This window comes from Staurois parvus, unplaced genomic scaffold (genome assembly GCF_062004578.1).
Source record: "Staurois parvus isolate SC_StPar_1 unplaced genomic scaffold, SC_StPar_1.0 ptg000090l, whole genome shotgun sequence".
Classification (NCBI taxonomy): Eukaryota; Metazoa; Chordata; class Amphibia; order Anura; family Ranidae; genus Staurois; species Staurois parvus.
The window spans coordinates 21,853,788-21,880,401 of NW_028317886.1; the positions used below are offsets into that span (position 1 = coordinate 21,853,788).

At 38.6% G+C, this 26,614-nt stretch overlaps 1 protein-coding gene across 2 annotated transcripts in view; it reads left to right on the plus strand.

The window, feature by feature from the left end:
- Positions 1-26,614, plus strand: part of NR3C2 (nuclear receptor subfamily 3 group C member 2) — a 514,840-nt gene that overhangs the window by 401,773 nt on the left and 86,453 nt on the right. For both annotated transcript variants that reach the window (XM_089670472.1, XM_089670473.1), the window contains exons 5-6: positions 18,555-18,902; positions 22,619-22,763. In XM_089670472.1, coding sequence (XP_089526598.1) covers positions 18,555-18,902; positions 22,619-22,763 — 493 coding nt within the window. The remainder of the gene's footprint in view (positions 1-18,554; positions 18,903-22,618; positions 22,764-26,614) is intronic.

Genomic DNA, 26,614 nt, shown 5'->3' on the forward strand with positions numbered 1-26,614 from the left:
TCAAAATCATCATTGTTTGCGAAGTGCAAAAATTTCATGATAAGTGAAAAGCCGTACTCTGACATGACTGTGCCAAAGAACGGCGTGGCAAGCATTTTGTTGGTGGTCCAATACTACTTCTGCAGCAGTTTCCCCACCACTCCTTGCAGAATAATTAGGCCGGGAAACAGCCAAATGTCCTCTTTGGTCACAGGTTCCCACTTTCTACTTCGTGAAAACCTGCTGTGTGGAGCAGCTAATTATTGCGCTGTGTACTTGTTTGTCGCCATCACGATTATTTCAATAACCTCATCGGTCAGAAACAATGCCAAGTACGCCAAGGGGTGGTCACCTTCAACATGGACTTTCATACCAGGTGCGCCAGTAAATGGGAATCTTGGCGGCTGGTGTGTACCGCAATCAATAATGCACCACATTCGCAGATCACTGACGTCAATTTCAGATTCAGCGCTATCTACACTGTTAGTGTCTGAAGACAAATTTCCACATGAGTCGCTATCGCTCAATTCAAGTAGCTCACTGTCGCTGTTTGCTAGCTCATCAAAAACAGCTTTGGCGCTAGCGAGATGCTTTTTGGAAGCCATGAGTGCAAAACTGTTTTTAGTCACAGAGACTGAAAAACTGCACTATGGATATATCTGAGGTAATGATACAACGTATTCACTAGAGTAACACTTTATTTTTGCACAGGTCTAATTTTGTAATTTCCCGCCTCCCACAAGCCCCGTCCCCCGCTGGCACAGCGCAGCTGTCTCACGCTGATCACACAGATCAGCGTGAGACAGCCGGGAAGGAGACAGGGGACGGTCGGAGCAGATGGCTTGAGGCGGCTGCAGGACCCGGGGCACGGATCGCAGGACCAAGTATGTATTTTGCGTTGACCCCTAGTCTGGCTCGGGGTTACTGCTTTTGACAGCTAGATTTAACCCCGAGCCAGACTCGGGAAAACCGCTAGGGGGGTTCACACACATTTTGGCGCAAGTTATGTTAGCACTCATTTTGGTGTGATTCTTAATGCACATTTTGCCGTTTCTTTTAGCATATATTTTGGCATTTTTAGACCATGAATTTTGATGTGGTTTTAATGCATATGGGAAAACGCACATCTGGTAGCCACTTTTTGGGGTGCTATTAACAATTAATGACATGCATTTTGCATGCATTTCTGGAATGCACACAAAAAGTGAGCCAAAATACTTGTTAAAAAGCACCAAAATGCACATAAAAATGTGCTAAAATGCGTTTTTAAAAATATGCCAAAATGTATATTGAAAAAAGTGGCAAAATATGCGTTAAAAAACTGCATCAAAATGTGCTTAAAATTGGCCCAAAAAGCCAAATTGAACCTTTTTGAGCATGGATAATTGTGTATTTTTATAATGTGCATTTTGGCACATTGGTAGTGTATTTGTCAAATGACATGTGCACTATGAATGTATGAATGAATGGCACCCAAACGTGCACTGCGTATTTTGACACGATTTTAACTTAATTTGGAATTGTGGCCAGAAGTGTGCAATTTTGCCCACAATTCTGCATTGCTCAGATGAAAATGGGTCCAAACATTATATACTGTATATCTGTGTGTGTGTGTGTGTATATATATATATATATATATATATATAATTGAAAAGTAACTCTCTATTTTAAACTATTTATACATTTTTTATATGAAGTTACTTTTTTCTCAATTCTTTAATGTATGTTCCTTAATCTTTGACAATTAAATCTGCGATACCATGAATGCTGAAAGGTATCTCACTATGCTGCAAGATGAAATCTGGCCATTTGTCAATACCTGGGAGACTATGGAAGACTTGATTTTTATGCACGATGGTGCTCCTCCACATTTTGCTATTATTGTTCGTGAAAGGCTGAATGAACATTTTCCTGGGAGATGGTTGGGTCGACGTGGTCCGCATGAGTGGCCGGCCAGAAGCCCTGATTTAACACCCTGCGACTTTTTTCTTTGGGGTTGGTTGAAGGAACAAGTTTACTCTACAAAACCAAAGACTTTAGAAGAACTTGAAGGGTGACTACGAGAAGTTATTTCTGCCATCCCACAAGAGTTCCTGCGAAGATCAGTTGATATGATTCCCGAGCGGCTTCAGAAGCTGCAGGCGAATTCTGGTGCACATATCGAATTTTAAATAAAACTCCATGGTATGTGTGTTCTTCTCATATTAATTTTTTTGTAAAAATAATGATTAAAAAATAAATTATATGATTTGTAAAATAAGGAGTTACTTTTCAATCACCCTGTATATACAGTGGGGATCGAAAGTTTGGGCACCCCAGCTAAAAATTTGTATTAATGAGCATAAAGAAGCCAAGGAAAGATGGAAAAATCTCCAAAAGGCATCAAATTACAGATTAGACATTCTTATAATATGTCAACAAAAGTTAGATTTTATTTCCATCATTTACACTTTCAAAACAACAGAAAACAAAAAAATGGCGTCTGCAAATGTTTGGGCACCCTGCAGAGTTAATATCTTGTACTGCCCCCTTTGGCAAGTATCACAGCTTGTAAACGCTTTTTGTAGCCAGCCAAGAGTCTTTCAATTCTTGTTTGAGGTATCTTTGCCCATTCTTCCTTACAAAAGTCTTCCAGTTCTTTGAGATTTCTGGGCTGTCTGTCACGCACTGCTCTTTTAAGGTCTATCCATAGATTTTCAATTATGTTGAGGTCAGGAGATTGTGAAGGCCATGGCAAAACCTTCAGTTTACGCCTCTTGATGTAATCCCCCGTGGATTTCGAGGTGTGTTTAGGATCCTTATCCATTTGTAGAAGCCATCCTCTCTTTAACTTCAGCTTTTTCACAGATGGCATCAAGTTACCATCCAAAATTTGCTGAAATTTTATTGAATCCATTTTTCCTTTTACTCGTGAGATGTTCCCTGTGCCACTGGCTGCAACACAACCCCAAAGCATGATTGATCCAACCCCATGCTTAACAGTTGGACAGAGGTTCTTTTCATTAAATTCTGTGCCCCTTCTTCTCCAAACGTACCGTTGCTCATTCCGGCGAAAAAGTTCAATTTTAACCTCATCGGTCCACAGAACTTGTTTCCAAAATGCATCAGGCTTGTCTATATGTTCATTTGCAAAGTTCAAACGATGATTTTTGTGCTGAGGACGTAGAAGAGGTTTTCTTCTGATGACTCTTCCATGAAGACCATATTTGTACAAGTATCTCTTTATGTTGGAATAGTGTACCACAACTCCAGTGTCTGCCAGATCTTTCTGGAGGGATCGTGCAGTCAAACGTGGGTTTTGAATTGTTTTTCTCACAATCCTGCGAGCTGTTCTGTCTGATATTTTTCTTGGTCTTCCAGATCTTGCTTTAACTTCCACTGTTCCTGATGACTGCCATTTCTTAATTACATTCCGAACAGAGGATATTGACATCTGAAAACGCTTTGCTATCTTCTTATAGCCTTCTCCAGCTTTGTGAGCGTCAACTATTTTCAGTTTCAGTTTTCTAGACAACTGCTTAGAAGAACCCATGGTGCTGATTGTTGGGGCAAGGTCAGATGAGTCTGGGCATTTAAAACCTTTGAGATTGACATCACCTGGTCTTCCCAGACGATGACTGAGAACAATCCATGACACTGGCAGGTCTCAGCTTTGCAAAGGGGGCAGTGCATGCTATAAATTCTGCAGGGTGCCCAAACTTTTGCAGACGCCATTTTTTTGTTTTCTGTTATTTTGAAAGTGTAAATGATGGAAATAAAATCTAACTTTTGTTGACATATTATAAGAATGTCTAATCTGTAATTTGATGCCTTTTTGGAGATTTTTCCATCTTTCCTTGGCTTCTTTATGCACATTAATACAAATTTTTAGCTGGGGTGCCCAAACTTTCGATCCCCACTGTATATAGATAGATATGTGTATATAGATATATACACTATATTGCCTAAAGTATTGGGGTGCCTGCCTTTACACACACATGAACTTTAAAGGATAAGTTTGCAGATAAAGAAATGTGTATTTATTATATAACATGTAACATGTTCCCAAAGGTGAACTTATTATTTAATGGCATCCCAGTCTTAGTCTGTGGGGGTTCAATATTGAGTTGGCCCACCCATTGCAGCTATAACAGCTTCAACTCTTCTATGAAGGCTGTCCACCAGGTTTAGGAGTGTGTCTATGTGAATGTTTGACCAATGTTTGACCATTCTTCCAGAAGCGCATTTGTGAGGTCAAGCACTGATGTCGGGTGAGAAGGCCTGGCTCGCAATCTCTGCTCTAATTCATCCCAAAGATGTTCTGTTGGGTTGAGGTCAGGACTCTGCGCAGGCCAGTCAAGTTCCTCCACCCCAAACTCACTCATCCATTTCTTTATGGACCTTCCTTTGTGCGCTGGTGTGCAGTCATTTTGGAACAGGAAGGGGCCATCCCCAAACTGTCCCCATAAAGGTGGGAACATGCAATTGTCCCAAATGTCTTGGTATGCTGATTCCTTAAGAGTTCCCTTCACTGGAACTAAGGGGCCAACACCTGAAAAACAACCCCACACCATAATCTAATCCCCTCTCCACTAAACTTTACACTTGGCACAATGCAGTCAGGCAAGTACCGTTTTCCTGGCTACCACCATCCCCAGACACATCCATTGGATTGCCATACAGAGAAGCGCGATTCGTCACTCCAGAGAACACGTTCCACTGCTCTAGAGCGCAGTGGCAACATGCTTTACGCCACTGCATCCGACGCTCTGCATTGCACTCAGTGCTGTAAGGCTTGGATGCAGCTGCTCGGCCATGGAAACCCATTTCATGAAGCTCTCTATGCACTGTTGTGCTAGTTTTAAGGCCACAGGAAGTTGTGGACACCAAAGTGTTGTTTTGATGCACCTACAATGTATTTTACTGTTTTAAATACTGTACAAAAGTTCAGTTGAGCTTAACAGAGATCAGCAGTGTTTTTTTTTTTTTTTGCTGCTTTGTTTTTTTAGCAGAAAAACTGATAATGATTTTCCTTCTTGTATCCCAGCAGCAAATTAGTAGTGATTTTTACAATTTGAGAATGGCTCATACTAAGGTGGATAGATCTAGAATGATGGATGATACTTTGGGGTTTATTTACCAAAGTTGGAGAGTGGTTTCTATACAGAAGCGAGCCTGATTTTGCAATCCGCTTACAAATTTTATTGCCAAAGCTTAATTGAACAAGAGGTTAGAAGCTGATTGGCTACTATACACAGCTGCACCAGTTTTAGTAAATCTCCCCCTTTTTATACAGTATTTTGTAGTTTTCATGTGTTTAACATAACATATGCTTTAAAAAACATCAATTTTCGTGCTTTTGTATTGTTCAAAATCAACAGAGTATAAGCAGAAGATTCCTCCTTAAAAGTTAACCTAAATTACCCTTAAAAATCATTTTTTGCATCTGGCTGTCCTGCCAGCTAGTTCCGCAGTAGATCCCTAAGGAAATTCCCCACTTTTGGGTGGATCATGAGCCAAGTTGCAGTGAATGGAAAGGCCCAGTATGACCATGTTGTAAGTGAGAGGTCATTGTTTTCTTCAACAGATTGAATTTAGTGTCTCTAATATTGAGTGGGCCAACATTTGGATAAAACCTAGATATGAAAGCCCATTTACCATAACAAGATGATAATCCTAAGGATGGTTTGAAAAAAAAGTGCTTCAGAATTGTGCTGTTAAAAAGAAGTGTTGTAGGTTCCTTGGACAGAAATAAGAATACATCAATCACTTACTAAATAGACTGACACTGAAATTAAAGCTCAATATTTGAGTTCTGAAGCAAAGGAATAGCTTACTATAGAAGACTCTGATACTGGCAGCTGGAACAAAAAGAGTCTACAGCAACAAAGATTCATTTGGACAGACAGCAATAATATATTACCTGGCACTGTTGGTTACTTATTCCATTCAGTATTATTTCTTTATTTTTCCATATGTACGTACTATATATAAACAGGCAGGCGCACTCTTGCTCTCACTTCTGAAGGATTTGAAAATGTTAATCTTTTTTAAGGTTTGGAAACAGTCAGATCTCCTATATAAGGTGGATGGGGTATGCACTGAAACCCCAAATTATACAAAACATCCATTGTCTTGCCAACCTCCTAGTGAGCAGGTGTATTCTGAAAAAAGTGGACACCTTTGCACAGCTTCTGTCACCATTTTCCTTACAACACCTCCTTTTTATTGGCAGAGCAAGTTAGAATAGTATTCTGCATTAGCTATTTGACCCTTCTGCAGATAGTCATCAAAATACGTTCCTTATCCTTTTCCTGCTGACTTTTGGGTCTTGAATTTTCTTGGCCTTGGAGAACCCAAGTGCTGCCACTGGAAAGACTGCTGTTTGGTCTCTGGATCGTAGTGGTGTAACCACATTTCATGAACAGTGATGAGTTGTTCCAAAAAATCATCACTAGATAGTTCAAAATGCTGAAAAATCAACTTGTTGGTGTTCATTTTGTTTTGTTTCTCATCAGCATTTAGTGTTTCTTCATTTTTATATTTTTGAAATGCTCTTTTTCATAATATTTAGAGCTTCTATAACTTTGGATGTGAGCCACATAGGATTATTTTTAAGGCTTTTAAACTTATTGTGAATGGGAATACATTTTGCATTGTGTCTGCATACAGTAGATTTGAAACATTCCCATTTCTGTTATGTGTTCTTTGATGACGATATTCCCTCCCAGTCTAAGTCTTGGAGGGCAGCCTTCAGCCTTGGAAATTGTTGTTTACAGCTTACATTAAACAAAATCATGTTATGGTTATTGCTATCCAGATGTTCCTTCTATATGAACATTAACCCCTTGATGCCAACGTAACACAAATATGCAGCCTCACAGAACTAGACTTTTTCCCGTGGTATTTGTGTACCTGTCTGTGGTATCACATATTTGCGTAAGACCGCTGTATCACTGAGAGCCCCGGGTCCCGACTCCCGATTCCGGGTCACATGATCGCCGTGATAGCCTCTGATTGGCTATCACAGTGATCAGTCACTGTACAGCCCGCCCCCCTTGTTTTTTTCTCTCTCTATGAATGGAGGAGAGAGATACATTGTATCTCTCTAACTCCTGGCATAGAGGGGAAAAAAAAGTTTGTAAAAAAAAAAGATAAAAATATAAATATTAAAAAAGAAAAGAAAAAATACTTAGATCAGTGTCAGGGTTAGTGTTTGGGTCAAGGTCAGGATCAAAGGTCAGGGTCAAAAGGTCAGGGTAAAAGGTCAGGATTTAAAAATTGGTGTCAGTGCGTTTTAGGTAAAAAAAAAGACAAAAACAAAATGCGCACTATTGTTTCTGGGCTGTACTACGGGTATAAACAACAAATAACATACAGATATATGGTATCGCTGCGATCGTCAAGAGCTGGAGAATTTATTTTGGGTGGTTCTTTGGTGGTAGGTTATGGTAGTAACAAGAAACACACATCTAAATTAAAAAAATGATTTTTTTTTTTTACTATTTTGGGCCAGTTTTCCTTGATAATAAAAAAAAATCAGGAGATATCCATTACCATTTACCACCAAATGAAAGCCCAATTTGTGCTGAAACAAACAAGGTATAATTTACCTGCATGTAAAAAGTAGTTGTGATGATATATACAGTTTTACTAACACATGTCAACATTGCAAAATTGTGCTTAGGCATTTCGATTTGTTTTACCCATAGGCGTGAAGGGGTTAATAATAAGTTCTGCATGTTCTGAGATTACCAGGTCCAGCAGAGCATCATTTCTATTTGGGACTTCTATAAACTGCAGCATAAAAATTTCTTGCAGTGGTTTTAAAAAATTTCACAATTTTACTGTTCAGCGGTGCAATTATTCCAGTCATTTTCAGGGTAGTTAAAATCTCCCATTATTACCACTGTCCCAGTCCTTGCATCCCCCTCTATCATGTAATAGCTGTTCGATTTCCCTAATTTCTGCCGTGTTGCATCACAAATGTGGGAGTTCTAATGTGATGAAAACACATCTCTTCCTGCATGGGGATCTCTCGGTGAATGCTCTAATTGTTTGTGGCTGTTTCATATCTAATTACTGCACCTGCACAGTGCTAGTCTGAGAGACTCGGGGATTGTGGGATATATAGTTTCTTTATAGGAAGTGTCAGTTCTTTGACTACAGACAGAGGTCATGAAGTAACCTGTGCAGTGCCATGCTGCATGCCCCATGTTTGAACACAAACAGAAACTTCTGACACCAGAATGTGAATATTTACGATACCATGAGCTGTATAAACGCATAAGCATTTATACAAGTAATTTTGTAGCTTATTCATTTTCATGCATTATGGTTCATTTACATCATATTTCCAATTAACTACTTTGCTAGTTACAGTGGCAATATCTAAAACTTTAACAACAATGTAGTAATAATAAACTGTGATAAAACGTTACTCTTTATCATGCTTTCTAATAATATTCCTTATCTGATTTCTATAAAAAAAACAAAACAAGAAATTATATAGAATTGAGAAATCTGTATATAGCTGGTTCTTTAAACTCCTACCACTCCCTCCCAAATGCCTGGCTGTGTGCACAAGACTGAGGGATAGACACCATATGGTCTGTCCTGTGCAATCAACCAGGCGCAGCCCAAGGAGATAATTCCGTCTGTCACAAAAAGTATTTGCTGACTCACAACGGAAACAGGTCTTTTTTTTAACATTTGTGTTAGCTGCAAGTCTCTGGTTATAAAATGTTGCATGTTGTTTGTATATATTTGACATGCCATTTTTCTTTGCAAAAACAATTTTATGTGAATGTTCAAATATAAATCAACTTGCATCATTTCAGTGCTTGCATGTGATGTATTTAAAAATAATAAATATGGTATCAAGACTATTCAGTTCTGAAACTGCTACATTACATTTTCACAATCGATTGTAATAGTAACAAAGACACTGGATATGAAAGCATTTTTCTAAAACCACTATATTATGATGAACAATATAACAACTTGCTTCATTTAATACATTTCAGTTTGCCAGTGTGTATAGAAAGTGCCACCTAACACAATCTATTCATATTATAAACAGTCACAGGTGGATAATCAATCAGCGAAAAGTCTGCTCCGGGCTCCCCAGAAGACCCAACTATTCCTCTGTTGAATGCTGCCATCTTGGCACACACACCATGGAGATGGTGAAGCCAGGCTAAGACTGCATGTGAAAGATGCCTTGACCCTCGCTTTGACGGTTATATGTCAATGCTTTCTGCATACATTAATGCCCAGGGACAGTGATTAAAAATGGAGATAAAGGTTTAGCTGCTTACTTTTACAAAGAGTTGAATTTTGCCTATCAGGCCTGCACAGAGTTTGGAGCCAAAACTCTGTATGGAATTTGCAAGTTTTCTCAGTGCTCGTGTGAGTTTCCTGAAGGTCGTCTGATTGTGTCCCCAACAATCAACAATCCTCTGTCTCCCTACCTCCAGTGTTACCCCTACTGTATGTTTGAGTGTTTTGAGGCCTTGAGACTGAAGGCTTCTTTGGGGACAGGGACTGATGAATGAACTGAACGGTCTTATGTACTCTGTAAAGCACTATAACATATATTGGAGCTACATAAATACAAGGGATTCATATCAGTTTAGCTACTATTGAGTAATATCAGGGTTTAGGTGTGTGTCCTTATGACCCCAGCAGTTAAATATTAAAAAAGGATAATTAGCGGATGTCACAGCTAGTAAGATTAAGATTAGAATGTTAATCTGTCATGAAATCAAAGCATTCAAGTAAAATGGCTTACTGTAATTATGGATGAAGAATTATATATGTTCACAGAAACTGTACTGTAGACTGTAGGTCTGGATTAATGTTCGGAAGCACCAGAGATTGAATGTTTTAAATGTTTTATCCCCATCATATCAGAAATAATTACAGTGACTTACAGTGGACTTGCAGAAATGATGGTGTCCAGGAGCCCATGTCCCTGTGGCTATATGCCAGTCTGATTTTCTGTCAATTTTTTTTTTACTATAACAGAGAAACGGCACTGCATTTAAAAAAGAATATCTGTTGCTTCAGACACCACAAGCTGATGCCTTGGCTATAGGAAATATGAGGTCTTTTAAAAAAGTTTTATTTTTAATATTAGTGTGAATTTGATGTAGTTGTATATGTACTGAGGGGGCAGTCATATTTGCTGGTTACAATTGCAAGGAATGATTTCTGCTTAGTAATGATGCACAGTAAGAATATTTTATAGCTGTATGAGAGAGCGCACATCCTGCACCAACTTACTGTGGGAAGGTGGCATGGGGGGAAACCATATCGATTACCTAGAATTATCTAGCAAATGATCCCTACATTCTTTATAATGAGTTGGAGCAGTCTGTAAAGGTGGCCATAGATGAGTAGAAAACCAAACATTCTGTCAACCAAAAAAATTAAATGGCTCATACGATTGTATCATCATTTATTTTATTTTTCTAACATAAACCCCAGCATGTCTGATCAGGCACTTTTGATTGCGGCACGAAAATTGCATATCACAGTTGGCACACTAATGATGCAGTAAACGAACAATTCGGCAATTGGCACAAATTTTCATTTGGTTTTCAACTCACCTATGGCCAGCTTAATTCACTGCTCTTGCCCAGAATCAGTTGAAACAATGCCATCTCATGTCTATGGCTATCTTAGGCTTGGGCTCAATTCTCCATACTATAACGTACTATAAGTACAGCAATGATTGATATTTTTAGCCATGTGACTGAATACTCTCCTTGGTTTTTTGAGTTTAAAAAAAATTGTTTTTATGGCAAATAACTACAGTTTAGTAAATTGATCCTATTGCTGAGTTACTTTCTACCCCAAGAGTGTAGCAGGTATAACTAAGCAAATGGGTCCATCCTATTTCTAGAGGCCCCTTCCTGCTACCCATTATATGGTGCTCCTCCACTTATGATGCCTCCTATTACCAGCACTGTCAGATTTCAGCAACCCCATTGGTAGCATTGTCCACTACAGCTTACTGGACAAACGGCAGTCACAATTCAGATATGTAGGTCAAGACCAGATGACTCCTATAAATGCCACAGCAGTTGCAATATGTACTGTGTTTTAATGTTGATAGGTAACCCACCCCGAACATATACTTGAAAATTCCTGCTTAATGATTGCTTTAGCATGGTAAGAAAAAAACAAATCTTTAACTCTCTATATATTCTAATCAGGTATAATACTATGACCACCCACCATAACCTGTCGAGACATGGCCTCCACTAAACCTCTGAAGGTATGCTGTGGTATCAGGCACTGAATCATCAGTTAAGTTGCGAGGTGGGGCCTCCATGGATCAGACTTGTTTTACCAGCCCATCCCACAGAGGCCGAATTTGATTGAGATCTGGAGAAGTTGAAGGCCAAGTCAACACCGCAAAATTGTTTTTGTGTTTCTTAAACCATTCTTGAATTCATTTGATCAAGCTACCTTCTTACATTACTCCATGCTCCAGTTTGGATGCTCACATGCCCATTGTTACGGCTTTTGGCTATGTACATGGGTCAGCATGGGCACCCTGACTAGTCTTTGTCTATGCAGCCCCATACACATGTGTTCTGACACCTTTCTAGCTGAACTGGCATTAACCTTTTCAGCAATCTGAACTACAGTAGCTCTTCTATTGGATCAGACTACCAGCCAGCCTTTGTTGCCCACATGCATCAAGGAGCCTTGACAGCCTATGACCCTGTCACCGGTTTGTCAGTTTTCCTTCTTTCTTTGAACCACTTTTGGTAGGTCCTGACACTGCAGACTGGGAACATCACACAACAACTGCAGGTTTAGAAATGCTCTCACCCAGGAGTCTAGCCATTACAATTGGTCCTTTTCAAACTTGCTCAGATCCTAATGCTTGTTCATTTTTTCTGCTTTCAACATGTCAGTTTCATCAACTTTATGAACATTATGTTCACTTGCTGCCAAATATATCCCACCCCCACCCCCTTTGCAACAAGATATTGAATGTTATTCTTTTTACCTGTTAGTGGTCATAATGTTATGCCTGATCACTGTAAATACTGCATATATTAATAAGGATTTTTCATGCCAGATGTCCTGTCCTTGATGAAACACCCTATAAACAAAGAAAGTGGCAGAACCAAAAACATTGACTTAGCCAACTGACCTTTTCCCCCAGTATTGTTTTGCCAGATGCCCAGATAGATTCTTTAGAGCTGTGCTCAGATCAGAGAAAGAATGACATGTAAGAATCGATGCTGAAAGAAAAGCAATTGCTGACATCCTGGTAAATTAACACTCACCTGGCAGATATGTCTGATTCTCTGACTTCAATACTCTCCGATATATGAACCTGGAATGTGCATGCAGCAAATTAAGTCAGAGCAAAGAGAGAAATCTGTATTTGCATACTGTATGTGTTCTGGATCAGTGACTTTGAGAAGTATTGACGGCCAGACAACCAGCATTTTCAGATGGAGAGGCCTGCAACCATTTCTAGATATTTTTCAGCAAAGATTTCTGGAAAAACATTTCAACCTCATAAAAGCCAACCTTCCCAATCACAGGGGATGCTATAAATCACACTATGGGTGAGCAAATTGCAAGCTCGCTCATCTCTGTCCTTGAATAGGAAACTAAAGGTTTTGCTGGTGTAATGTTGTGTGGTCTAATCTTCATTTTCTTTAAATTTGCATATCTGAAAGATAAAAAAAAAAGTAGTTAAAAAAAAGTATTAGAAATAAATCAGCCTAAATGAAGACTGACTTACAGGTACTTGTAATCCATTTCCATTTAAGGATGGATGTGTACAAGCATGAGCGCTAACTAAGTAAATGTATGCAATTCTGCTTTTATATTAATTGTCATGCTTTCCATAGTAATAGAAATGTTTTCATTTGGTTGTGGGGCTTTATGTTATTTTAGCCATTCTAAGCATTAGCAGATAAACAAAGCAGCAGTCTGACGTATTTGCTTTGTCTATATAGTTAATCGGTTTCCTGGCAACATTGTAGACCTCCGTTTACAAACAATATTAATGAGAATTCATTGCAAGGCCCTATCAGACATCTTTGACATGGCGGTAGTTCTCTGTGGCACAGAGCCTTTTCATAAAACAGCACTAGTACCATCTTATTTGACCTTCAGCATGGAATTCTAACTTCTTTTGTAACACACTTATTGGTCACCTTGGTAACCGATTCAAGATCACAGCCATTTCACTTTTTCTGTATTTAAGTCATTTTCTATACGTTTGACAAAATCTGACAAATAGCCAGGAAAAAGAATTTTTGTTGTAAACAAACAAAAAAAAATAGAATTATTTTGAAGTGGATTTAAAGAAGGAAAAGCAAATATGCATGAAATGATTATATTATACTACAAGTAGATAGATAGATAGATAGATAGATCAGTCGATATGGGGTGAAAGAGGAAATTGAGTAGCACATTACAACCATATCATACAATCTGTACAATTTACTTCCAACTTCTATATAGACCCTCATACTACATACTGTAGATGTTGGTAGATATAAAAGAGATTGTACAATTCCGATTGTAATATGTTTGGCCAGGTTTACAGAGATCATAGACAGGAACAATCCAAATTTGAATGGCTATGGCCTTAGATCTGCAGAGGTAGTCACCACTCCAGGTATGTAGCACTCTTTATTTACAGCTGTACAAAAATATTTAGGGGGGTACTACTTAACTGATTTGCCCCTTTGAGCTTAATCATTTAAGTCTGATAATATATTTACAGATAATAGGATGGCTATGCGTCTTCAGTTTTAATTGTTGTGTTCCCATTACTGAGATTGTCCCTTACCTGCAATTTCAGTGATTGGATGCAAAGGAAGTATGCCAGTGGCATAGAATTGCCAATTGCCTGACAGTCATTCTGACCCTCCGTTGTTCTACCCAATATGGAAAAAAATAACCTTCATAGCTGGTAGGCTTGATGACATAGCTGTCCAGACATGGATTATTAATTGTTTATGGCTTTGATCCCTGCAGGAAATCTGTACATTTTCCTACCATATCGATGGTAAAACAGTGGGTGGTGAATGGTACCATACCAGACATGACTGCTTACTAGATTTTTTTTTTTCATTCAACAGAATAATAACTGTTAAAGTATAATGTGGTACACTTATATTTCTACACAGCAACACTTCACCCTATAGTATCCCAGAAAAGTTATCCACCTCCACCCTTGAAGGCTAATTAGACAAAATATATGACTTTCCTTTTAAGCAAATAAATAAAATAAAATAAAATAAAACCAACATAAAACATCAAACCATAAGAATTGTCCAAAATATCAAAGTGTCCAAAATTCAAAAAAATATAAAAAAACAAAAATAATCCCCACAGGTGTCAAATGAAAATTTTCCTTCTTCTTTCATCACCAAAAAAATCCTTCTCAATACCCGCAAATCCTGATGTCCGTACGCCTCAAAAAGAAAAAACTTGACATAGTGTCATACCTTAAAATAATATTATAACACACGTGCCACTCACTGTGCAGCATGCAAAAATATTTTTTTAAAGATGTGTATGCTCTAAACGAGTATCTATACACATGCAAATATTTTATAGTGAATATCAGTATAAGTGAAGCACACTCACATAGAATATTAAAAACACAATGTGTGAAAACCACTCCAAAATATCACTGCAAGTGTGTATCACCACACCCTGTATACATCAGTGATAACCTAAACCCAAATCACCACTGTCCAACTCATATGCTGATGGGTAATTACCCTATAAAAGAAACAGCAGGGCAAAACACCACTCTGGGTTAATTTCTCCTCATAACGATTTTCTCCAATGCTAGGGTTATTTCTTCCATTATCCTCAAGAAAATCAGTCACAGTATATAAAAGATATCCTCCTTTATTGGTAACTCACATAACATTTGGGTGGCAACAGCTCCTCCTCACAAGGATACAAGCATGGACAGATTCAGGGAAACATTGGCCGCATGTTCCCACTTCCAAGATGGCCGCGATCGCACTTCCGGTCAACGTCGATACGTCTGACGTCACGTGTCCCTTGTTTATGGCTTTGATCCCTGCAGGAAATCTGTACATTTTCCTACCATATCGATGGTAAAACAGTGGGTGGTGAATGGTACCATACCAGACATGACTGCTTACTAGATTTTTTTTTTCATTCAACAGAATAATAACTGTTAAAGTATAATGTGGTACAATGTCAATCGGTTTCTGCATATTTCTGTATGACCGTTTGCTAAAAGTCTCTAGAAGCTTAGAACTTGTTGGTCCACTACCCAAATGTTTTTTACAGAGATCTCTGGCTCATGAGCCGTGATCAGCACTGCAATGGACGGTGTCACAAACAAAAACAGAAGGTAGCACTCAACAGCTGTTGACTTCCAGAAAAAAAGTATTAAGCAGCTGTTACCAAAGAAGCTGTAACATCAGAGATAGCTATGAGCCAAATGTGATTGGTGGAACATTCAGTTCAGTTACAATAAAATATGAAGAAATCCATAAACAACCTTCATTCTTATGAAAAAAAAAATACTGAAAATTCCCTACTGACCTAGAACGTTAATGGTATTATTGATATCGATAGATTTTTATTATTACTGGCCACTGCTATAGATTTTCAGTTAGACAGTGGCTTTAATGTGTCTTAATATAGAAAACACCATCACAGCATCTCTTACCATACGCCTGCCTTACTATTCATTTTGTGACCAGTGGAAATGTAATTTTCTTAACGATTATCAGCGTTTTGTCTTGGTGACGTTTTCAAGAAGACTCATTTGAATCCATTAGGATCACAGTCTATGAAAGAAATGCAGACATAGTGCTTCACACAGGAGGAATGAGAATATGCCACTAAGCTGTTTTACGTGATTGTCTGTGATTGCCTACCAGGTAGACGTCTTTTATAATTTCTATGAAAATTGCAAATCAATTAAAGCAGCCCTAAGGTCTATGCAGCTGTTTCATTGCAAAATAAGGGAAAATATTCCCTATGCAGTAGCACTATCGATGTTGCTTTCTATAGTGCAACTTTAAATGGACCTGTTTTTGTGAAGAATTTTTTTTCCATATAACATACATTTTTACACATTTCACATGGTTACCACTCCAGAAATAATATTTATTACATTTCATATTTATTTATTTTATCCTAGGTACAATTTATATAACATTATCATGCATTTTACAATAAAACAGCACTGTATAGTAAAATTCAGTATATACATTATTTATATAAATATCAGGCAAGGAAGAAAGTGATTTTTATTTATACTGTATATTTTGAACATTGTTATGGGAGATCTGTACATACATTTTTTTAATTCAGTTTTTGGGGTTTTTTTTGTTTCTTAATTGAATCCTGACTCTTTGTGATAGTGTAAACTTTAGCACAGACCTTTGTCAGAAACAATAAGGTCCTTATTCATTGCTGCCATTTATCCACTCTAACCCTTCTGGCCTCCTTTTCCTTTTGCCTTCAGTCTGTAAAGGTACCTGAACCTTTACCACTGAGTTCTACCTTTGTATTAAGTGACCAGAATACATATAGTTAGTGTCAATCCTTCCTCTGATTAATCTGGGGGTATTTTTTTTTTTAACAGTGACTTTTTTTTTCTCTAAAAGTCCAAGCGACTATGGCCACTTTTCTACATACAAAAATGTAGTGTGTCAATTTTATGCTACCAAGCTTTCCTAGTAATTACATTGTTATGGCTGTATGTGATTGTTTGCTGATAAGAACGTATCCCTGCTTTCAATAATTTGGGGATAGTTGTGATAGGCTTTTCCCTAAAAAGTAAAATTTAACAGCTGAAAATACTATATAGAGTATTTAAAGCCCACTCTTTTATGTGAACATTGCTATAATTTAAAACGTAGTGGAACGGGGTGTTAAAATTGGCTGCAAATGGGGAAAATACAGTATTGCTACCCTGCTAAGGAGTTACTAGTTCGTAGAGCATAGCAAGAGGGCTTTTTCTCTGAAAAGGGACACCTTTTAGTACAAAGCAGTTAGGTAAAAGATACGTCCCTGCCACACTCAGTTATGCTGACCACAAAGTTTATTATTGTATAAAAAATAATTGATTACATCCATAAGTGCTTCTTTTTCAGAACTTCTTTTCTGGGTTTTCATGTTTTTTAAAATAACAAATGCCGTCATTTAGAGGAATTTAAGGCACAGTTCCTCCATATGAAGGACAGTTGGGAGTTATTTGACTAAAAATCTCTGTTGGTGTGTTTGGTGTTAAAAATACACTGAACAAGAACTGTGCTTAGCTATCTTGGAAAAACTATATGTGAAGATAAAAAAAAATAATCTGAACTGTGGAACATATTGTATGGATCACCATAGGGCTGCTTTACCACCTCAAGGCCTGGACAGATAATCACATAAAGAACAATGAATTCAAAATAGTAGCAAACAATTTTATAGATGAGGTTGGGGAAGTGGTCCATCCAATGAGGTGTAATACCTCTTTATAACCATTTATGTCATTGATGTCTAAATTCTCAGGCCAGTTTTGGCAGCTTCAGCATGCATAAGTTAACTTGTCATTGACATCCACGACTGAGAGTCAGCAGCTGTGCAGAGGGTTAGCTGATGGTTCTCAAGGGGAAAAGGGTGCATTTATATATGTATTCTCAGCTGGAGTCATCTTGCTAGGGGACATGTAAAGACTGCAGACAGGAAGGGCTCTAGGACTGGCAAAGTCAAAGAACAGATCTCCCCTCATTTGAGAAGCTGTGGCACCTGAAGCTGTCCATTCAAGGAACATTTTTGTAGAGAGGAGGTGTCTACAATTCCTTCCAACCAATGTATCTGATCAGTAAGTACAAAAGATGTTTGGTGGAGGTTATTGTTGCTAAAAGAGCCTGAACCAGTTGTTCAGTACATTTATTTTATTTATTTGATGTTCAGTACATGGGCTGTTGTTATTTTTTTTCCCCAGGATTTTAAATGTGTAAATATTGTGTTCACTAAAGACAAGGAATAATACACTTATATCTGTGTTAATAGTTTAAAGCGGCATTAAACCCAGAAACAAATATGTAATATACTGCAGCTTACTAATTATTTACATGTGGTGGCTGCATTTGTTTTCTTTTTATTAAGACTTTTTTCCTTTATTTCACCTGGTGATCCGGCCAGTAACACCTTTCTTGTCTTTAGGGTATCTGCATGCTGGATGAAGTAGTAAAGCAGACACCTTTGAACAGCAGCATTGTCAGTCTGGGTAGAAGGTATTGTTAGACTAGCAGCTTTAGATGGACTTGAAAAACAAATTGAAGCTGAACTCCAGCTTACACTTTATAAGCAGTTACAGCAAACCGTTTTTTCCCTTTGGGATAAAGGTTTACATAAATGAACAAAAGCTGAGAAAGAATCCTTGTAATTCCGACATGTTCACAAACTTTTTATTGAAACAATATTGTACAATATTAGTATGCAAATAGAATAAAAGTAGCTTTAATATCCTGTAGGAACATGTGAGCACAATTTGCCTTGATGCTATGTATTTTGTACCCAGTTTATTCTAACAATTACTGTTCATCTGTTTTTAGCTCGGAAGTCTAAAAAGCTAGGAAAGTTAAAAGGAGTTCATGAAGAACACCAGCAACCTCCTCTTCAGCAGCCACCTATACAGAGTCCAAAGGAAGAAACCACATTCACATCCCTACCAAAAGACACCTCTGTTTCCACAAACACAACTATTGTTCCAATCATATCTGCTGTATCCCCTGGACTTACACTGTCAGCAACTGTGATACTTGAAAATATAGAACCAGAAATTGTGTATGCGGGATATGACAGTTCACAGCCAGACACAGCAGAACACCTTCTATCCAGCCTCAACCGATTAGCTGGGAAACAGATGATCCAAGTGGTCAAATGGGCAAAAGTGATTCCAGGTATGTAATGAAGTTTATAGGATTGTGGTGGAACATATTTATTTTTTATTTTGAATGTGTACTTTGCAATATCATGGATACTCTATATAGCTGATATCACAACATTTATAATACCTTAAACTGTTAGATACAAACATAGCTTCAGCCAGGAACATGCACACAAGGGTGTTTCCTTAGGTCTCCCTAAGGGTAAACAGACTCCCTGAGTAGGGAGAACTGATACTGAGTGGCACATCGGAACCAGATGGTAGGAACACAGCCGGAATGAAAGAAGCAGTGTATCATGTAGAGTAAGTCATTACCCAAACAATAGAATTTTGGGAAAAAGATTAAAAAAAAACAAACTTACATACTTGCCAGAGCTCTGGACTGTGGAGAAGGTGGGAGCAGCCTGCCCAGGCTCTCAGCGGTGTACTGAGAGGCTGAGACAGCTGCTGGTGTAAAACTAACTGCACTCCTGTGACCCACATGAGAATTCTGGCCAAAAGAGCTTTGGTCATAGTTCTTTTAAGATCACTTGAACTCTGTAGTGAGGTAGACAAGTCAAGTGATCTTTGCACCAGGTGGAGCTTTTACATTGCCATGTCACCATCTTCTCCTCTAACAAATTAACACATGCAGGTAATCTGTATTATGTGTATTACAGAAATTCTGCCTTCTGCAGCACCTACTATGCCGTGGCATTCAGTGCTAGTAGAAACACTGTAGTAACATTGAGGTTGGGGGGTGGGGGGATATTGAACACTGTGGGCGGTTCTGAAGTTGACTGATTCAGCACCCTTGTACACGAGGCCGCCTAGGAGCAGTGTTTCTCTTCAGGAATGTTGGCATTCCTAGGTAGGAACATTTACAGTATCCAGCATTGCTGCAGGCAGCCTGTCAAAGTCTTTGGCAGGCTGCAGCTGGATGAGGATGAACGCTGTATTGAGTGGTACCTGCATTTAGGGCCCTGTGCATTCAAGGACAAAGGTCTGGAATGCAGAAGACAACTGAACACCGGCATTCCTAACCTTCATCCTTGAACACACAAGGCCCTAAATGTGAGTACGACTTAGTACAGCATTGAGCCCCGTCTATCCGCAGCATGACGTATACTTGATAGGTTGAATGTAGCGGGGCTGGGAAATGAACCTGTCTCACATGGGAGCATTAAACTACTGTTAGGGACACACGACTCCCAGACAGCCCTCTGTGTAAGGGTCCTTATGGTTTCATGTATGCATGTATAATATATCAAAAAGATGCGCCACTTGACGTGGAACTTTAGTCAGAAAATTAGGTTCTGCTAGATCACCTCAGACTGGCCCCTTTTGCAGGAATAGCTGTGTAAAAGATTAAAAATAATTGCCTATACTGTTTAAAATCCAGTAATGGACTGTTTCAGCTTGCATTGCACATGCTCAGTTGCTCTCTTTTTTTGGCACTGCCAAAATTGTAGAGGTCGATCTGCTGACAGCCTAAAGATTTATTGCTGCTCAGGGGCTCTGGGCTTCAGCAAAATATCAGCCTTCGGCTAAAAGGAACAGAAACAATGCTGGAGGCAATTTACAGCACAGACTAATTTTGGTAGCATAAATATTGATGTGGAATGTATTTTCCTTGCAAAAGAATGTTATCAAGTTGTTATGGGTAAAGTTATGGGTAAAGTTCCAATTTAAATACACTATCCAGGAATTAAGGATATTGTAGTTACTACACTAAGGTATGTGGAATGGTGCTATAGATATGGTTCCCTTTCAGACACCATTCTCATTATGTTGTTGCCATAACTGGCAATGAAAAGGTCCCTGGTCAATGATCTGCTGTAGGAGTCTGTGTTTCCCCATCTGCAAGATAAAAACATCTCAAATGTCCTAATCTGTTTAGGTTAAATCCCCACTACATATGCATGTCTTTAATTCAGGATGTGGACAAATAATTTCCATTTTATCAACTATGTGTTTAAAGGATCAGGTCACCTTTCCAGAAAGCATAATAAATGCACATATTTTTGCAGGAAGTAATGTGTATTTTTTATTTTTTCCTGCAGAAGCCTGCAAAGCATTGCATCCGCCATCAGTGGATCAGGGGTGCAATCTCAGGCCCTGCAGCTTTCTATCCAAACCTTCATACAGGCTATTTGAGAGCTGCAGTATTTGTCAATGAACTACGACAGTGCTCATCAGTGCACTCGCGGTTAATTCAGAATTACAAGCCGTTAGCCATGGGAAACTGAGTGAATGACATGGATGTATGGGCGGAGCCCCACATTGCTGTACTCTTTTCAAGAAGTGACAGCTGATGCAGGGAGAAGATCCCCACCTGCGGTCACACTGAAGGGAGATCAGCAGAACTGGTGGCGGCAGCTGGAGTATGTTACAAGTTCCACCCTAAAAATGGGTAGAACATGTAACATGCTCCAAAAGGTGAACTTATCCTTTCAAATACTTCTATAGTCTTTGTATTTTTCAAGAGCAGAGATTAAGATTATACCACAAATAGATATGTGTATAAAATATCAATTAAATTCTGTAAAAGAAATCCAGACAAATCAGTAATATATTGCTCAAAGTGCAGATACAGCAGATGATTTTACCTGTTTTATGTGTTCAATGTGTGTAGAGAGGTACTTGAAATGATCTTTTACCTAACATTTGTTTCTGATGCCCAATGTTACAGGATTATTTATTCTCGCTTTATTTAAGTTAAAACACAAAGAGTGTTCCTTTTCTAGGAGAGACCCAAGCAGTGAAGAGTTGAATTAAATTGCTGGAGTCATCTCTATTTTGCTCTTATTAACAGCAGTAGAATTGGGAAAACGTTACATAAACATTCATTTGTTTCTCCCTGCACAACATGAATTATTGCAGCATCACTGTAAAGGATTGCTGAGAACTGGAAAATCAACTTTGTTCTTCCTGCATGTGGTGTTTTAGGCTATGTTAATAAAACTGATTTACCCCACAAGGCACTTTCAGGCATTTAAAAAAATATATTTGTGGTTTTGGAATATGCAGCATATACTATGCTGTCTAAGTTTTACTTTTAGCTATTGAAGTATTTATTCACTGATATCACAGTTAGCACTATTGTGTCTGGGCCTAATGAAGAACTCTATCCAACTTTGAGACTAATCCCAAAACATGTCTTTTGGTAAACCATAGAGGTCTCATCTTTTCATTATTATGTCAGTTTACTGTGCCAGTCACACCAAACATAGCAAAATACTCCCTTCCATCAGTTACCTGGTCTGTGTATATTTTACATAATGAATGATCTGATATTTTCATTAGCTATCTTCATACTCTGTCTTAATTCAAAGGTGAACAGACTCAACTGACTATCATGCAGTGACCTGATAGCAAATTGGGTTGATTTACTAAGAGAATAGAACTTTGCAAAATGACTGTTCATTTTTTTGTACTAACTTCATTGATCCAATCATGTGAAAGCAAACAAAAATCCATGTTTCTTTTAAATTCTCCTTGCACACTATTGGAGTATTCAAATGAATGTAGCTATACCTTATTCGCTAACTTTAACTTTGCTAAGTGAACATTTTCTGCTCATTTAATAAATCAACCCTTTATGCCAAATAGTCATCAAAAAGTATATTATGTCCAAACTAAACAATAATTTTGTCTGTGTATACATACTGTATCTGTTGTGTTACATGGCACAGCGTTATGTCTTTTTTTAAATTTCCCATATCCCTCATTAATATTAATTTGTTTCAGGATTTAGAAACCTGCCTCTTGAGGACCAAATTACTTTAATCCAGTACTCCTGGATGTGCCTGTCGTCATTTGCCTTGAGCTGGAGATCCTATAAACATGCAAATAGCCAATACTTGTATTTTGCACCAGACTTGATATTTAATGAGTAAGTATTCATTAGTAATTCTTCTAAAATGGTATTTACTTACATAGACAGAATTTCAGATTCCAATCATATGCCTTGCATTGATGTGGCAGGCAGATCGGTTTTTGCTTGATGCAAACAAAATAATCATTGTCCCTATTATCACTTTCTATATGTGATATGTGCATTAAAACAAAATACACAAAATAGAAAATTAGATGTCAGTTACAGTTTAGTTGCAAGCAAAGTTTAGCTTTGATATGGTATTGTGATGCTGTAGCCCTTTGTGTAATAAAATATAACACACTTATGGATGTGCTAAACTGGGTGGAGGGATCAGAGGAAGTTTTTCCAACTAGTAAATGAAGGGCTGAATGTGCTACGATGGTCAATATAACTGGAGTACCTAGGTTCAACATGTGTGGGCTGGCAAAATCCTACTGCAGCCTCAGAAGGAACAGGGATAAAATAATATATGGTTGTACAAAATTAAAAGGCATGTTAACTAATGCTAGAAATTTGGTGAACAAAATGGAAGAACTGGAACTACAGGTACATGAAGAGGATTTTGACTTTGTTTGAGTAACAGAGACCTGGTTCAAAACCACACCTCACTGGCTTGCAACTGTCCAGGGGTACTCCATGTGCCAAGGGGACAGAGTTGGTAGAAGAGGGGGAAGGGTCTGCATGTACGTCAAGAGTGATGTGCTGGTGAACCCGAGGGATGACATTACCACCGGGGCAATGGAAGGGTGGAATCCTTCTGGCTGGTGTTTCAAAGGGAAGAAACAAAAGGATAATTAATATGGGGGGTATGCTACAAGCCCCCTACACTGAAGAATGAAAAGGAGGTGCATCTCTGCTTTCACAGTTAGAAATAGTGGCGAGGCAGAGCTTGGCACTTTTTAAATGTCTTGCAAAATAATTTTATGTGTCAGTTGGTGGATACCCTATCTAGAAACAAGGCTTTGCTTGACCTACTAAGCACAAACAACCCAGAGCTGATAGCGGATGTAGAAGTAAGGCATAACTTAGGAAACTGCGATCACAGGGCAATCACGTTCACTGTAAAGTACAGGAAAAGCAGACACCAGGGTAGGACATGTACATTCAATTTCAAGAGAGCCAGCTTTACCAAACTGCGCTCCATACTTCATGACATTAGATGGGAAGATATTCTAGAAACTGAAAACATGGAGGAAAAGTGGGAGTGCTTTAAGAACATTTTGATTAATGGCATTAGCCAGTGTATTCCAATGGGCAACAAATACAGTGAAGGAAATAAGTATTTGATCCCCTACTGATTTTAAATGTTTGCCCACTCACAAACAAATGATCAGTGTAAAAATCGAATGGTATGTGTATTGTAACACTGAGAGACAGAATAGCAACAAAAAATTCAAAAGAAATGGATGTCTAACAAATTATGCACTGATTTGCATATTCATGAGGGAAATAAGTATTTGATCCCCTTCACAAAACATGACTTAGTGGCAAATCCCTTGTTGGCAATCACAGAGGTCAGCCGTTTCCTGTAGTTGGCCACCAGGTTTGCACACATCTCAGGAGGGATTTTGGCCCACTCCTCTTGACAGATCCTCTCCAAATCATTAAGGTTTGGTGGCTGATGTTTGGCAACTCGAACTTTCAGCTCCCTCCACAGATTTTCAATTGCATTAAGGTCTGGAGACTGGCTAGGCCACTCCAGGACCTTAATATGCTTCTTCTTGAGCCACTCCTTTGTTGCCTTGGCCGTGTGTTTTGGGTCACTGTCATGCTGGAACACCCATCCATGACCCATTTGCAATGCCCTGGCTGAGGGAAGAAGGTTTTCACCCAAGATTTGACGGTACATTGCACCCTCTATCATCCCTTTGATGCGGTGCAGTTGTCCTGTCCCCTTAACAGAAAAACACCCCCAAAGCAGAATGTTTCCACCACCATGTTTGCCAGTTGGGATGGTGTTTTGGGGTCATAGGCAGCATTCCTCCTCCTCCAAACACGGCTAGTTTAGTTGAAGCCAAAGAGCTCGATTTTGGTCTCATCTGACCACAATACTTTCAACCAGTCCTCCTCTGCATCATTCAGATGTTCAGTGGCAAACTTCAGACGGGCCTGGACATGTGCTTTCTTGAGCAGAGGGACCTTGCGGGCACTGCAGGATTTCAATCCTTGGCGTAGTGTTACCAATTGTTTTCTTGGTGACTGTGGTCCCAGCTGCCTGAAGATCATTGACAAGATCCTCACGTGTAGTACTGGGATGATTCCTCACTGTTCTCATGATCATTGACACTCCATGAGGTGAGATCTTGCATGGTGCACCAGACCTAGAAAGACTGACAGTTGTTTTGTGTTTCTTCCATTTGCGAATGATTGCACCAACTGTTGTCTCCTCACCAAGCTGCTTGACGATAGTTTGGTAGCCCAGTCCAGCCTTGTGTAAGTGTACAATCTTGTCCCTGACATCCTTGGACAGCTCTTTGGTCTTTGTCATGGTGGAGAGTTTGGAATCTGATTGTTTGATTGCTCCTGTGGACACGTGTCTTTTATACAGATAACAAAATGAGATTAGCAGCACTCCCTTTAAGAGATTGCTTCTAATCTCAGCTTGTTACCTGTATGAAAGACACCTGGTAGCCAGAAATCCTACTGAATGATAGGGGGGATCAAATACTTATGTCCCTCATGAACATGCAAATCAGTACATAATTTGTAAGATATGCATTTCTTTAGAATTTTTTGTTGCTATTCTGTCTCTTTTTTTTTTTAATTTAAATATTTATTAAATTTTTCATGTTAATACAAAAACCCATAAAGGGGAAAAGATTCTCATACACATAGACATTTATAACATTTCTACCTTTCCCTTACTAAAAACTTTTCTTTCCCATCCCACTACCCCCCCCTTTCCACCCCTCCTCCCCCTCTGCAGACTCTAGCCCATTCTGCTCTCTTGAGGCTTATTAATTTTTTACTAACATCCTAGTTCATATTTTCCTATATTTTTCTTTCAATCCTGCTCTTTCCCACTTTTCCCATCTCCTAAAATAAACTCTCATCCTATCTTCCTGCATATGGTATGTTCTTTCCATTCTACCTATCTGGTTCACTCTGTTAATCCAGTCATCCTCCCTCGGTACCTCAGATTTCCGCCAAAACTTGGGTATCAACCCCTTCGCCGTATTCAATAAGTACCATATACCTGAATCTTTATATTTATTTACAGATGTCTCCACATTGTGTAGGAGGCACATCATTGGGTCTAACCCTATGTCAGTTTCAGTTATATCTTCAATCAATTTGACTATTATCTTCCAAAAAGCCTGGATTTTCGGACATTCCCACCATATGTGGAACACCGTGCCTATCTCTCCACATCCTCTCCAACACAAATTTGAATTTTCACCACTCATCTTGTGCTCTACACTCGGTGTAATGTGCCAACGTGTCACACACTTATAATTAACCTCAACCTCTCTCATACTAACATTATCGTGTATCAATCTAAACATCTTTCTGTGTCTATCTTCATCAATCTCCACTCCCATATCTCTTTCCCATTTTGTTATAAAGATTAACTTTGTGTTTGTGTCTAATTCTGTGAGTATTCTATACACTTTTGAAACACCGTGCTTCCCATCCCTTCGTGTCTCTAACAACCTTTCAAACATATTCCACTCCTCTTTTGATCTCAGGGGTTTCGGTAGATTTCCAATAAAACATTTCAATTGATGATGTTTCCACTCATCTATTCTAATAAAAATATCTCCCTTCTTCTCTATTAAATCTTTTAGTGATCTCAATTCCCCCTCCACCAAAACATCTCTCAGTTGAGTATCTTCCTTTCTAAACCATCTCCCTGATATCTTAAT